At 39.7% G+C, this 12,874-nt stretch overlaps 1 protein-coding gene across 1 annotated transcript in view; it reads left to right on the top strand.

The window, feature by feature from the left end:
* The window catches only part of shoc1 (shortage in chiasmata 1), a 142,782-nt gene that overhangs the window by 73,591 nt on the left and 56,317 nt on the right, over positions 1-12,874 (top strand). Inside the window, exons 16-19 of the mRNA XM_073048597.1 lie at positions 1,343-1,450; positions 5,839-6,023; positions 7,292-7,364; positions 8,513-8,579. Of these exons, the coding sequence (XP_072904698.1) occupies positions 1,343-1,450; positions 5,839-6,023; positions 7,292-7,364; positions 8,513-8,579 (433 nt within the window). The remainder of the gene's footprint in view (positions 1-1,342; positions 1,451-5,838; positions 6,024-7,291; positions 7,365-8,512; positions 8,580-12,874) is intronic.

The raw sequence follows: 12,874 nt of genomic DNA, 5'->3' as shown, positions 1-12,874 counted from the left end.
GAGGTCAGCTGGATGAAGGTACTATGGTCTGAAACCAAACTTGAGCCTTTTGACCATCAGACTAAACGCTATGTAAGCCAAACACCGCACATGATCAAAAACACACCATCCCTACTGCAAAGAATGGTGGTGGCTGCACCATCCTGTGGGGATGCTTCACTGCAGCAGGCCCTGGAAGATTTGTGAAGGTAGAGGGTAAAATGAATGCAGCAAAATACAGGGAAATCTTGGAGGAAAGCCTGATGCAGTCTGCAAAAGAACTGTGACTTGGAAGAAGATTTGTTTTCTAACAAGGCAATAACCACAAGCATAAAGCCAAAGCTACACAGGAATGGCTTAAAAATAACAAAGTTAATGTCTTGGCATGGCCAAGTCAGAGTCCACACCTCAATCCAATTGAGAATTTGTGGCTATACATGAAAAGGGCTGTTCACTCACAACAGAAATTGAGTAGTTTTGTAAAGAATTGCAGTGTCCAGATGTATATAGCTGATAGAGACCTATCCACACAGACTCAAGGCTGTAATTGCTGCCAAAGGTGCATCTGCAAAATACTGACATCAAGGGATTAAGTAATTATTCAATCAATTATTTTGTGTTTAATAATTGCAATAAATTTAAACCAATTTTGTAGAAATTTGTTTTCACTTTGACACAAAAGTATTGTCTTTTTCTGTTGATCAGTGTCAAAAAGTAAAACAATAAAACATGAAAACTTCCAACAGTGTGAAAACATTTTATAGGCAATATATGTAATTTGATAATAAATTTACTTTGAACCTTAAACTTCCATGGAACTTGGGGCTAGGGAATCACAAAGATACACAGCTCTCCTCACTTAAATCCTAAATGGGCTTCCTTTTTTTAAAATAACTGTGATTCCCCCTAATTTGGAATCCTCAGCTGAATAATCTTTCTCCTACATCTATGCCGTTGAGCCCTCGAATGTATGATTCAAAAAGTCATCTTTCAACCTTCTAAGCACCAGCGTATAGAGGCATAGGCCACAAAATCCCGTCTCTGACTTGCCATCACAGAGACTTGTCTTGTGAACCTTCACTACATTCCCTCTTGTATAACATTTTTAAGCAATTTACACAATACTCTAGGTGTTGTCTCACCAAATCCAGCAAAATTAAAGTATGACATTTTTATTTCTATACTCTAACTCTCTAACAATGGAGGCCCATGTACTAAATTTCATAATCTACTGCTCCTGAATATTAGTCTTAAGTAACTTAAGTAAGTTTTTAAACTTTGAATATTCAGTAACAGATAATGCACCAACACTTAAAGTGGATATTCAGTGGCATATAAAAATTTCAATTTGTTTCTGTACTAGATAAGCATAATGAAAATGAAATTCACTTGTACAAGCTTGCAGCATTTCTTCATTTATTAGTGACCATTCGTGATCTTCTATTGATGTGTGACCTGGACACAGCAATAGGTATGTACATAGCAAAAGATCAATTTCTGTAACTGAGTCAAGATGGAAGTTTATTTTGAGATAAAGAACATTATTCCTGACGGTAACTAGCACACTTGTGAATATGAATTTCATACTTGCATTTGATTGTTTTAAATTATTTTGAAATAAAAACACTTTAAAAGACTAACTGCTGTCAAAAAAGGCCAACTACAAGCTACTAAACTCTATGATAGTTCTACATAAACTATGAAATTGTTAACATTCGTTGAGAAAGATGGATGCTGTTAATTTGTTTCAAGATGACTTAACTTCCCAAATTTGAAGTGTTGCAATTTGGGAAATCAAATGTAGAAAGGCTATTAATATCAAGACCCTATTATTGTGCTGAGCGATCTTGGAGTCCTTAGCGCCTTGAAAGTGACTACTCAGATTGATAGGGTAGCAAAGAAGGCATTTTTGGTATGGCTTGCCTTTATTAGACAAGGAATTGAGTTCAAGAGTGACAAAGTTGTATTGTATCTTTATAAAACTCTAATAATAACTTTATTGATCCTGAATGGGAAGAGTCTTTCGTTACCGCAGTAACATTTAAAAATACACTTAGCAGTGTACAGACTTAACTAATAATAAAGTACAGAGTAATAATATACACAATAATAATTTACCAATGTGCAATAATGAGGCTTATCTAGAGTATTACATTAGTACCCCATTATAGGAAGGATGTGAGGCTTTGGAAAGGGTGCAGAAGTTTTTAACCAGGATGCCGTCTGGATGAGAGGGTGTGGTGAACTAGATATACCTGTCTGACTGCTCCTGTGGCTCCTCCCACAGACCCTGCTGACTGCTCCTGTGGCTCCTCCCACAGACCCCTGTATAAAGGCGACTGTGGGCTGCTGCTCTCCCTCATTTTCCCCAGGATGTAGTGTTGTTTATTCTTCCAGTCAATAAAAGCCGATATCTCGCTTCCTAAGTCTCAGCGCGAGTTATTGATGGTGCATCAGAGGGCATGTGCTATAAAAACAGATTAGACACTCTGTGGAGTGGTGGAGGCTGAGGGGAGATCTGATACCAATTTATAAGATCTTGAGAGGCATAGATAGAGTAGGCAGCCATTATCTTTTCCCCAGCGTTGAAATGTCAAATACAAGAGGACATGCATTTAAGGTTGGGACGGTGGGGTTTTGTCCAAAAAAGATGTGCAGGGCAAGTTTTTACACAGAGAGAGTGGTAGATGTCTGGAATGTGATGCCTGGTGAGGTGATGGAGGAAAGAGGCTTTTAGATAGGGGCATGAAAGTGCAGGAAATGGAACGATATGGCCATTTTATAGGCATAAGGGACTAGTTTGATGGGCATGCTGTATGTATTAATAAATTAGTTTGTTCAGCACAACATTGTGGCCAAATGACCTCTTCATGTGCTGTACTGCTCCTTGTTCCTATCTAGTCAATACCTAGAAGAACTCAATGCACAAAAATTTATTTAAATGTTAATACTGTTCACATTTTTTCACATTTCCATGTTTTCTGTCATATTTTTTGCAGCGAAGCTTTGTTCCTGTTATTGAGAAAATGCATTTTAATATGTAGACATCTACATGTATATATCTAGATATGTTGACGAGAGTAAAGCAGTGGATGTTGTCTATATGGACTTCAGTAAGGCTTTTGACAAAGTTCCACATGGAAGGTTAGTTAGGAAGGTTCAATCATTAGGTACTAATATTGAAGTAGTAAAATGGATTCAACAGTGGCTGGATGGGAGATGCCAGAGAGTAGTGGTGGATAATTGTTTGTCAGGTTGGAGGCTGGTGACTAGTGGTGTACCTCAGGGATCCGTACTGGGTCCAATGTTGTTTGTCATATACATTAATAATCTGGATGATGGGGTGGTAAATTGGATTAGTAAGTATGCAGATGATACTAAGATAGGTGGCATTGTGGATAATGAAGTAGGTTTTCAAAGCTTGCAGAGAGATTTAGGCCAGTTAGAAGAGTGGGCTGAAAGATGGCAGATGGAGTTTAATGCTGATAAGTGTGAGGTGCTACATTTTGGTAGGAATAATCAAAATAGGACATACATGGTAAATGGTAGGGCATTAAGGAATGCAGTAGAACAGAGTGATCTAGAAATAATGGTGCATAGTTCCCTGAAGGTGGAATCTCATGTGGATAGGGTGGTGAAGAAAGCTTTTGGTATGCTGGCCTTTATAAATCAGAGCATTGAGTATAGGAGTTGGGATGTAATATTAAAATTGGACAAGGCATTGATGAGGCCAAATTTGGAGTATTGTGTACAGTTCTGGTCACCAAATTATAGGAAAGACGTCAACAAAATAGAGAGAGTACAGAGGAGATCTACTAGAATGTTACCTAGATTTCAGCACCTAAGTTACAGAGAAAGGTTGAACAAGTTAGGTCTTTATTCTTTGGAGCATAGAAGGTTGAGGGGGGACTTGATAGAGGTATTTAAAATTATGAAGGGGATAGATAGAGTTGACGTGGATAGGCTTTTTTCCATTGAGAGTAGGAGAGATTCAAACAAGAGGACATGAGTTGAGCGTTAAGGGGCAGAAGTTTAAGGGTAACATGAGGGGGAACTTCTTTACTCAGAGAGTGGTAGCTGTGTGGAACGAGCTTCCAGTAGAAGTGGTAGAGGCAGGTTCAATATTGTCATTTAAAAAAAATTGGATAGGTACAGTCGGTCCTCCTTTTCCGCGAGGGATTGGTTCTGGGACCCCTTGCAGATACCAAAATTCGTGGATGCTCAAGTCCCTTATTCAACCTGTCTCAATACGGTGATCCTTGGGACCCAGCGGAACCCCAGACCTTATTTAACTAGTCTCAGTGCAGTGGACATTAGGACTCAGTGGCAGAGATCTGAATCCACAGTGTTTCTGTTCACAAAAATAATCATGATAACGATTGAAAATAAAGTGGAAATAATAAAGCAATCGGAAAGAGGTGAAACACCATTTGTCATTGGAAAAACGTTAGGCTATGTCGGTCAATGATCGGAACAATTTTAATGGATAAAATGAGAAAGGCTCTGCCCCGATGAAAACTACAATTATTACTAAGCAACGCAATGGTTTAATTATTGGGTTTTGGGGTTTTGGGCTTTTGGTTCTCCACATCAACCCGGTATGGTGGAGAGCGCACTCAGGAGCGATCTGTCACTAGATCGAACTTGGGAACTTCCGTTCCTGAGCCTGGCGCTGAAGATGGAGGAATGGATAGAAATCCTGGCTCTAAATGGAGTCTTGTGGCTCAGGAGGTTTGAGGCAATTAGAAGGAAAGTTGTTGAGAAGATCAATGGGCAGAAGGAGTTGATAAGGATCATAGGAGTTAGGACCTTGGCTGATTTAGAGAGTCAGAGTGATGTGAACTAGGCTGATTGAAGGAAGAGCAATGGGTCAGAGGAGAAAGGTGGGCAGTTAATACAATGTTCAGAGAAGCTAGGAATGGAATTAGTTTAGTGGAGTCTCAGTGCAGTGTTGTGCTAGTAAACACTTTTACCACAGAGTCACTTCCAAGGTATTATGGATTCATTTTATGCTAATACTCCAGGAGACATCTTGTATGGGGAATAATGTTATTTGATTTGAATGTGGAAATCATGTCAGATACGGACGTGTCACTCATGGTGCAAAACGCATAGTGAAGGATATAAAGTTAGCTAGAAATATTTTTTAATCACTTCTCATTCCATAATGGGTACATTTTCAATTGTCATCCTGAAATTAAATCCTGAAATCTACATCACCCAGGACATACCTTGTTCTCATTGCAACCATCAGAAAGGAGGTACAAATGCCTGAAGGCACACGCTCAACAATTTAGGAACAGCTTCTTACTCTCTGCCATCCAGTTTCTGAATGAACATTGAACTCAGGAATGCTACCTCACTCCTTTTTTATTTTTGCACTGCTTATTTAATTTAACAATTTTGTGTGTGTGTGTATGTATGTATATGTGTATGTATATATATAATTCACTGTAATTTACATTTTTTTCTACTATTATGTATTGCATTGTACTGCTGCCACTAAGACAACAAATTTCACGACATATTCTGGTGATATGAAACCTGTTCTGATTCTGAAACATCAAATTTCTAAGTTACTTTGCCACAAAAGTTGCTAATTTTGTAAAGTTTTATAAAACTAAGATACTACAGATCATGGAAATAGAAATAAATATTGAAAATTCTAGAAATCCTTAAATCCAGAACTCTTCTGTGGAGCGAAACAAGTCTTCCTTCAAAACGATATTCTTAATATTAATTCTTAAGCCTTTGCACAACCATGACTACCTTAAGCAACATAAAGTGAAGTCTGCTTTTTTAACTTTGAAGCCTAAACTTGTTGTATATTTTCTGAAATATTTTATTCCTGATTTACAGGTTACTTATTCAGAGCTAAAGAAAAGTATATAAGCACTTTAGGTGCATGTCTAGATGATATCTGGAAGAAACTCCGCATTGTGCAATATTTAAGTCAGAATAAACAGGAAAGTTACCCCAAAGTAGCTGAACTTCAGAATCAGATAATAAAAAGGTTACATGCCTCGCACATGAGTCAACACAAGGTAGGAAGCCATTTTTAGAAGCTGTCCATTAATTTAAAAAATGAGGTAACATAAAGAGCTTTACAGTACTATTTTGTCATTTATGTCAGAATCTGATTACACAAAATGCAATGATGATTTTCAATAGTGAATCATGCTTTAAGTAAACCTGCTCAAATATTAAATGTAACAAGCAGTTATTAAGGAGTATTAGTGATTGGCTTTCATTTTCACCTCTGTATTCCTGACTTAATCCCTTTAATTTGCACTTTGTGCAAACAATGGCATTAAGAAAAATGAGACCTTAAGATCGATTTGCTCTCAAATAGGTGCATGGAAAGTGCATAATATTTTACCCTACACTGTATTTTATAAAATATACCAATGGACTGTAATTCTAGTGTGATAGCACAAGCATATTTTATTATTTCAAGTGAATCCTAATTTGGAAAGTAGTGCACCTTAATTAATACCTCCAGTGGAAATCTGTGCAGATTTGATGTATTTAGAGACCTGTGCTGCACAGACACACAACAGTTGCAAATTGTGTTAGTCACAAGATATGAAGAAGGAGAGGCAAAGTGGATGGGTGCAAGCTGTCTGAATTTGGAGACCTCAGTATCCTCTTGGAGGATATCCAAGCAGTGTATTGCTTTGTGCCAGCACAGCCAGAAGGCAGGAGATGGTGGGAAGAGCTCACCTATAGGAGCGACACAGCAAGAATGACAGAGCCATGAAGGTATAGTATCATGATGACCTTACCAGAAATGTGAAGGTGAGATCTCTACGTTCTATACTTAAAATTGGCATGCGCTGGCTTAAGATCCAACGGGAACCAATACACCCTCTCCCAAGCTCACTGACAAACCACCAAGACACTGAGAAAGGTGAGTTGTCATTTACTTAGTGCTATGTACCATGAATTGCTAGACCCAAATGTTTAGAGTTGATGATGGGTCTTCTTATCATAAAATGTCAACCTGAGATCCTGTTATAGTTGGTATCAGTTGTGAATAATCAATTGATAAGATTATTCCTTAGCAAATTGACTTTTAAAGCAAGATATATAAAATATTGATATAAAACAATTTCAATCAACTTATTATTGAGAATGTTAATGAGAAGGGCTATATAAAGATGTTAAGTTTCAAACATTTCCTGAACCTTTTTCACACAAGCAGAAATTCAGAAATTTTCATTCATTATATTACTTACTTGAGATGCTAATGTTGATGCATCTGAACTTTTCTAAAGTACGCCCAGCTTTAAATATAACTGTTCTTGAGCAGGTAGTAATCATCATTAGGATGGATTCAGACTGTGGTAGAGCTACACTGATGAACACCCTTAGCAACATAGAAGGTGAGACATTGGGTTCATGTCTGTCAGATTTTTCTGAAATTTTCATCATGTACTGACTGGCGTATTTGTGCTAAATATGCACAGATTGCACAAAATATAACTTTGCTTCTAAAAACCTATTCATATATGCCCTCTGAACAGAATTAGCTTCAAAAGGAGGCTGCATATGAAGGATCCTTTTCAACTCAACAAAGAGTATTTGATATTTTTGCATAGGTGACCTTTCCTTTGCAGCATTAAATTACTCATTACTTTCTAAAAAGTATAGTGGGCTGTCTTTTGGAGTCAACAGTTTTCACCTGATCAGAAAGCTTCCCAAAAGATGTTGTGATCCCTGGCACTGTTGTACTCTTTTCTGATTTCAGATGTTAGCTTTGAGAGTTCTGTTATTTTCACCAACAGTGATATTCAAGTATGTTGCACAACTAGTAAACGTGATGAGTTTGAGCTAGCAAACTACGAAGAAATAAAATAACGGATTTACTAATTCTTTAAACATTCCACAAATATAAAATAATGATTAGAACAAATGCAAGGAAATGTCTTGAAGTATAGTAAATGAACTTTTAAAAAACAAGTTTCTAATATTTTAGACATATAGGTTTTTTGAGAAATGATAATCGATACAAACTATAGATTTTTAGGACCAAACAGGTTGTTAATCTGTAATTATGGCATAGTGTTCCATTAAAAATGTTATACGTGAATGGAATACACATTTTAATGTCTGTACACTAAATTGCAGAAGTAATTAAAATGATATCCCCTTTCAAAGAGCACAAGATCATTGAATGAATCTTATGAATTTTCCTATATATATTCCAAAAGAGATTAAAAGAGACCGCAGATTCTGAAATCTAGAGCAACAGACGATCTGTTGCTGGATCTCAGCAGGACCTGTAGGGAGAAAGGAAAGGACCAGTCCTGAAGCAAAATTTTAATCTGAAACATTGACAATTCCTTTCCTCCCAAGTTCCTCCAGCAGATTATTTGTTGCTCTATACTGTATGTTCCAAAAGTTATTGTAAAGTTTCTTCAGTATAATGAACACTGATAGCCTTTCCATGATTCTTGCCTCACTTTTACTTTAAGATCTCATAATGCTCATGGGCTAGCTTTTTGAAACATGTGACCTTTCTGTTTTGTAGACTTAAAACCTGCTGTAGTTCTTCCTGAAGAAACTGCCGCTTTGACTTGCCAGAAAGTTTTAAACTGGTTCGTGAAATTTTATTTCATTTGTTGTTCCTCACATTGGGAACCTGGTTGGGCTGTGTTAGTCTGATGCAGAGGGACTGCAGGTATGATGATGTGGGTGGGATGGCATCAGGAAAACAATTGGTTTAATGTATAATGATAAGGAGGGGTTGAGGCAAGCAGCTTCACAAATGAATGTACTGATAGATGATACATGGAACTTGGTGTTGTTAGGAAGAATGGAAAGAGGTAATAGAAACTAAACAGCACAATTCCAAATTGGTGGCAAGAACAGAGGGTCAGATAGAAAGTTGTGCCAACTTCTTGGTGCCATACTATAGAAAAGATAGAAACATAGAAAACCTACAGCACAATACAGGCCCTTTAGCCCACAATGCTGTGCTGAACATGTACCGGTACTTACTTTAGAAATTACCTAAGGTTACCCATAGCCCTCTATTTTTCTAAGCTCCATGTACCTATCCAGAAGTCTCTTAAAAGACCCTATCGTATCCGCCTTCAACACAGTCGCCGGCAACCCATTCCACACACTTACCACTCTCTGTGTAAAAAAACTTACTCCTGACATTTCCTCTGTACCTATTTCCAAGCACCTTAAAAATGTGCTGTCTTGCGATAGCCATTTCAGCCCTAGGAAAAAACCTCTGACTATCCACATGATCAATAGCTCATCATCTTATACACCTCTATCAGGTCACCTCTCATATTCCGTCGCTCGAAGGAGAAAAGGCCGAGTTCACTCAACCTTTTCTCTTAAGGCATGCTCCCCAATCCAGGCAACATCTTTGTAAATCTCCTCTGCACCTTTTCCATAGTTTCCACATCCTTCCTGTAGTGAGGCGACCAGAACTGAGCACAGTACTCCATGAGGGGTTCGACCAGGGTCCTACAGCGCTGTAATAGATAGATAGATACTTTATTCATCCCCATGGGGAAATTCAACATTTTTTCCAATGTCCCATACACTTATTGCAGCAAAACTAATTACATACAATACTTAACTCAGTAAAAATATGATATGCATCTAATATTACCTCTCAGCTCTTAAACTCAGTCCCACGATTGATGAAGGCCAATGCACTGTATGCCTTCTCAACCACAGAGTCAACCTGCGCAGCAGCTTTGTGTGTCCTATGGTCTCGGACCCCAAGATCCCTCTGATCCTCCACACTGCCAAGAGTCTTACCATTAATACTGTATTTTGCCATCATATTTGACCTACCAAAATGAAACACCTCACACTTACCTGGGTTGAGCTCCATCTGCCACTTCTCAGCCCAGTTTTGCATCCTATTGATGTCCCTCTGACAGCCCTCCACACTATCCACAGCACCTCCAACCTTTGTGTCATCAGCAAATTTAATAACCCATTCCTCCACTTCCTCATCTAGGTCATCTATAAAAATCACAAAGAGAAGGGGTCCCAGAACAGATCCCTGAGGCACACCACTTCTCACCGACCACCATGCAGAATATGACCCGTCTGCAACCACTCTTTGCCTTCTGTGGGCAAGCCAGTTCTGGATCCACAAAGCAATGTCCCCTTGGATCCCATGCCTCCTTGTTTTCTCAATAAGCCTTGCATGGGGTATCTTATCAAATGCCTTGCTGAAATCCATATCCACTACATCTACTGTTCTACCTTTGTCAATGTGTTTAGTCACATCCTCAAAAAAATCAATTAGGCTCGTAAGGCACAACCTGCCTTTGACAAAGCCATGCTGACTCTTCCTAATCATATTATGCCTCTCCTAAATGTTCATAAATCCTGCCTCTCAGGATCTTTTCCATCAACTTAACCAACCACAGAAGCAAGACTTACTGGTCTATAATTTCCTGGGCTATCTCTACTTCCTTTTTTGAATAAGGAAACAACATCTGCAGCCCTTCAATCCTCCAGAACCTCCCCTGTCTCTATTGATGATGCAAAGATCATTACTAGAGGCTCAGCAATCTCATCCCTTGCCTCTCACAGTAGCCTGGGGTAGATCTCATCTGGTCCTGGAGACTTATCAAACTTGATGCTTTCCAAAAGCTCCAACACAACATCTTTCTTAATGTCTGTATGCTCAAGCTTTTCAATCCACTGTGAGTCATCCCTACAATCACCAAGATCCTTTTCTGTCGTGAATACTGAAGTGAAGTATTCATTAAGTACCTTCACTGTCTCCTTTGGTTCCATACACATTTTTCCACTGTCACATTTGTTTGGTCCTATTCTCTCTTGTCTTTTCCTCTTGCTCTTCACATACTTGCAGAATGCCTTGCGGTTTTCTTTAATTCTGTTCGCCAAGGCCTTCTCATGGCCCCTTCTGGCTCTGCTATTTTCATTCTTAAACTCCTTCCTGCTAACTTATAATCTCCTAGATCTCTATCATTACCTAGTTTTTTGAACCTTTCATAAGCTTTTCTTTTCTCCTTGACTAGATTTTCAACAGCCTTTGTACACCTTGGTTCCTGTACCCTATCATCCTTTCACTGTCTCATTGAAATGTACCTATGCAGGACACCACACAAATATCCCCGGAACATTTGCCACATTTCTGCTGTACATTTCCCTGAGAACATCTGTCCCAATTTATACTTCCAAGTTACTGTCTGATAGCTTCATATCTCCCCTTACTCAATTAAACGCTTTCCTACTTGTTTGTTCGTATCCCTCTCCAATGCTATGGTAAAGGAGATAGAATTGTGATCACTATCTCCAAAATGCTCTCCCACTGAGAGACCTGACACCTGACCAGGTTCATTTCCCAATACCAGATCAAGTACACCCTCTCCTCTTGTAAGCTTATCTACATATTTATTGTGTCAGGAAACCTTCCTGAACACACCTATTAAACTCCACCCCATTTAAACCCCTTGCTCTAGGGAGATACCAGTCAATATTTGGAAATTAAAATCTCCCACCACAACAAACCTGTTATTATTACACCTTTCCAGAATCTGTCTCCATATCTGCTCCTTGATGTCCATGTTATTATTGGGTGGTCTATAAAAAAAAGGCCAGTAAAGTTATTGACCAGTTCTTGTTCCTAACTTCCACCCACATTCACTCGGTAGACAATCCCTCCATGACTTCCTCCTCTTCTGCTGCTGTGACACTATCTCTGATCAGCAGTGCCACGCCCCCACCTCTTTTGCCCCCACCCCCGGCCATCCTTTCTGAAACATATAAAGCCTGGCACTCTAAGTAACCATTCCTGCCCCTGAACCATCCATGTCTCTGTAATGGCCACAACATCATAGCTCCAAGTACTGATCCACACTCTAAGCTCATCCGCTTTGGTCATGATGCTTCTTGCATTAAAATAGACACATCTCAACCCATCGGTCTGAGTGTATCCCTTCTCTATCACCTGTGTATCCTCCCTCTCACACTGTCTTCAAGCTTTCTCTATTTGTGAGCCAACCGCCTCTTCCTCCATCACTTCAGTTTGGTTCCCACCCCCCAACAATTCTAGTTTAAACTCTCCACGTAGCCTTAGCAAACCTCTCTGCCAGGATATTGGTCCCCCTTAGATTCAAGTGCAACCTGACCTTTTTGTACAGGACACGCCTGCCCCAAAAGAGGTCCCATTGTTCCAGAAATCTGAATCCCTTCCCCCGCTCCAATCCTTCAGCCACGCATTTATCCTCCATCTCACTCTATTCCTATACTCACTGTTGTGTGGCACAGGCAGTAATCCCGAGATTACTACCTTTGAGGTCCTGCTTCTCAACTTCCTTCCTAACTGCCTGTAGTCTGTTTTCAGGACCTCCTCCCTTTTCCTACCTATGTCGTTGGTACTAATATGTACCACGACCTCTGGCTGTTCACCTTCCTATTTCAGGGTATCGTGGATGCGATTAGAAACCTCCCAGACCCTGGCGCCTGGGAGGCAAAATACCAACCACATTTCTTTCCTGCGTCCACAGAATCGCCTGTCTGACCCCCTAACTATAGAGTCCCCTATTACTGCTGCTTTCTTCCTCTCCCTACCCTTCTGAGCCACAGGGGCAGACTCTGTGCCAGGGGGGCGGCCACTGTTGCTTCTCTCAGGTAGGCCGTTCTCGCCAACAATACTCAGACAGGAGTACTTATTGTTAAGGGGGACAGCCACAGGGATGCTCTCTAGCGTCTGACTCCTGCCCTTCCCTCTCCTGACTGTTACCCACTTATCTGCCTCCCGAGCCCCAGTGTGACTACCTGCCTATAGCTCCTCTCTATCACCTCCTCACTTTCCCTGACCAGACGAAGGTCATTGAGTTGCATATCCAGTTCCCTAACCCGGTCCCTAAGGAGCTGCAGCTCA

Source organism: Hemitrygon akajei, chromosome 6, assembly GCF_048418815.1.
Source record: "Hemitrygon akajei chromosome 6, sHemAka1.3, whole genome shotgun sequence".
Taxonomy (NCBI): Eukaryota; Metazoa; Chordata; class Chondrichthyes; order Myliobatiformes; family Dasyatidae; genus Hemitrygon; species Hemitrygon akajei.
This window is presented reverse-complemented; position numbering and strand designations above follow the sequence as displayed.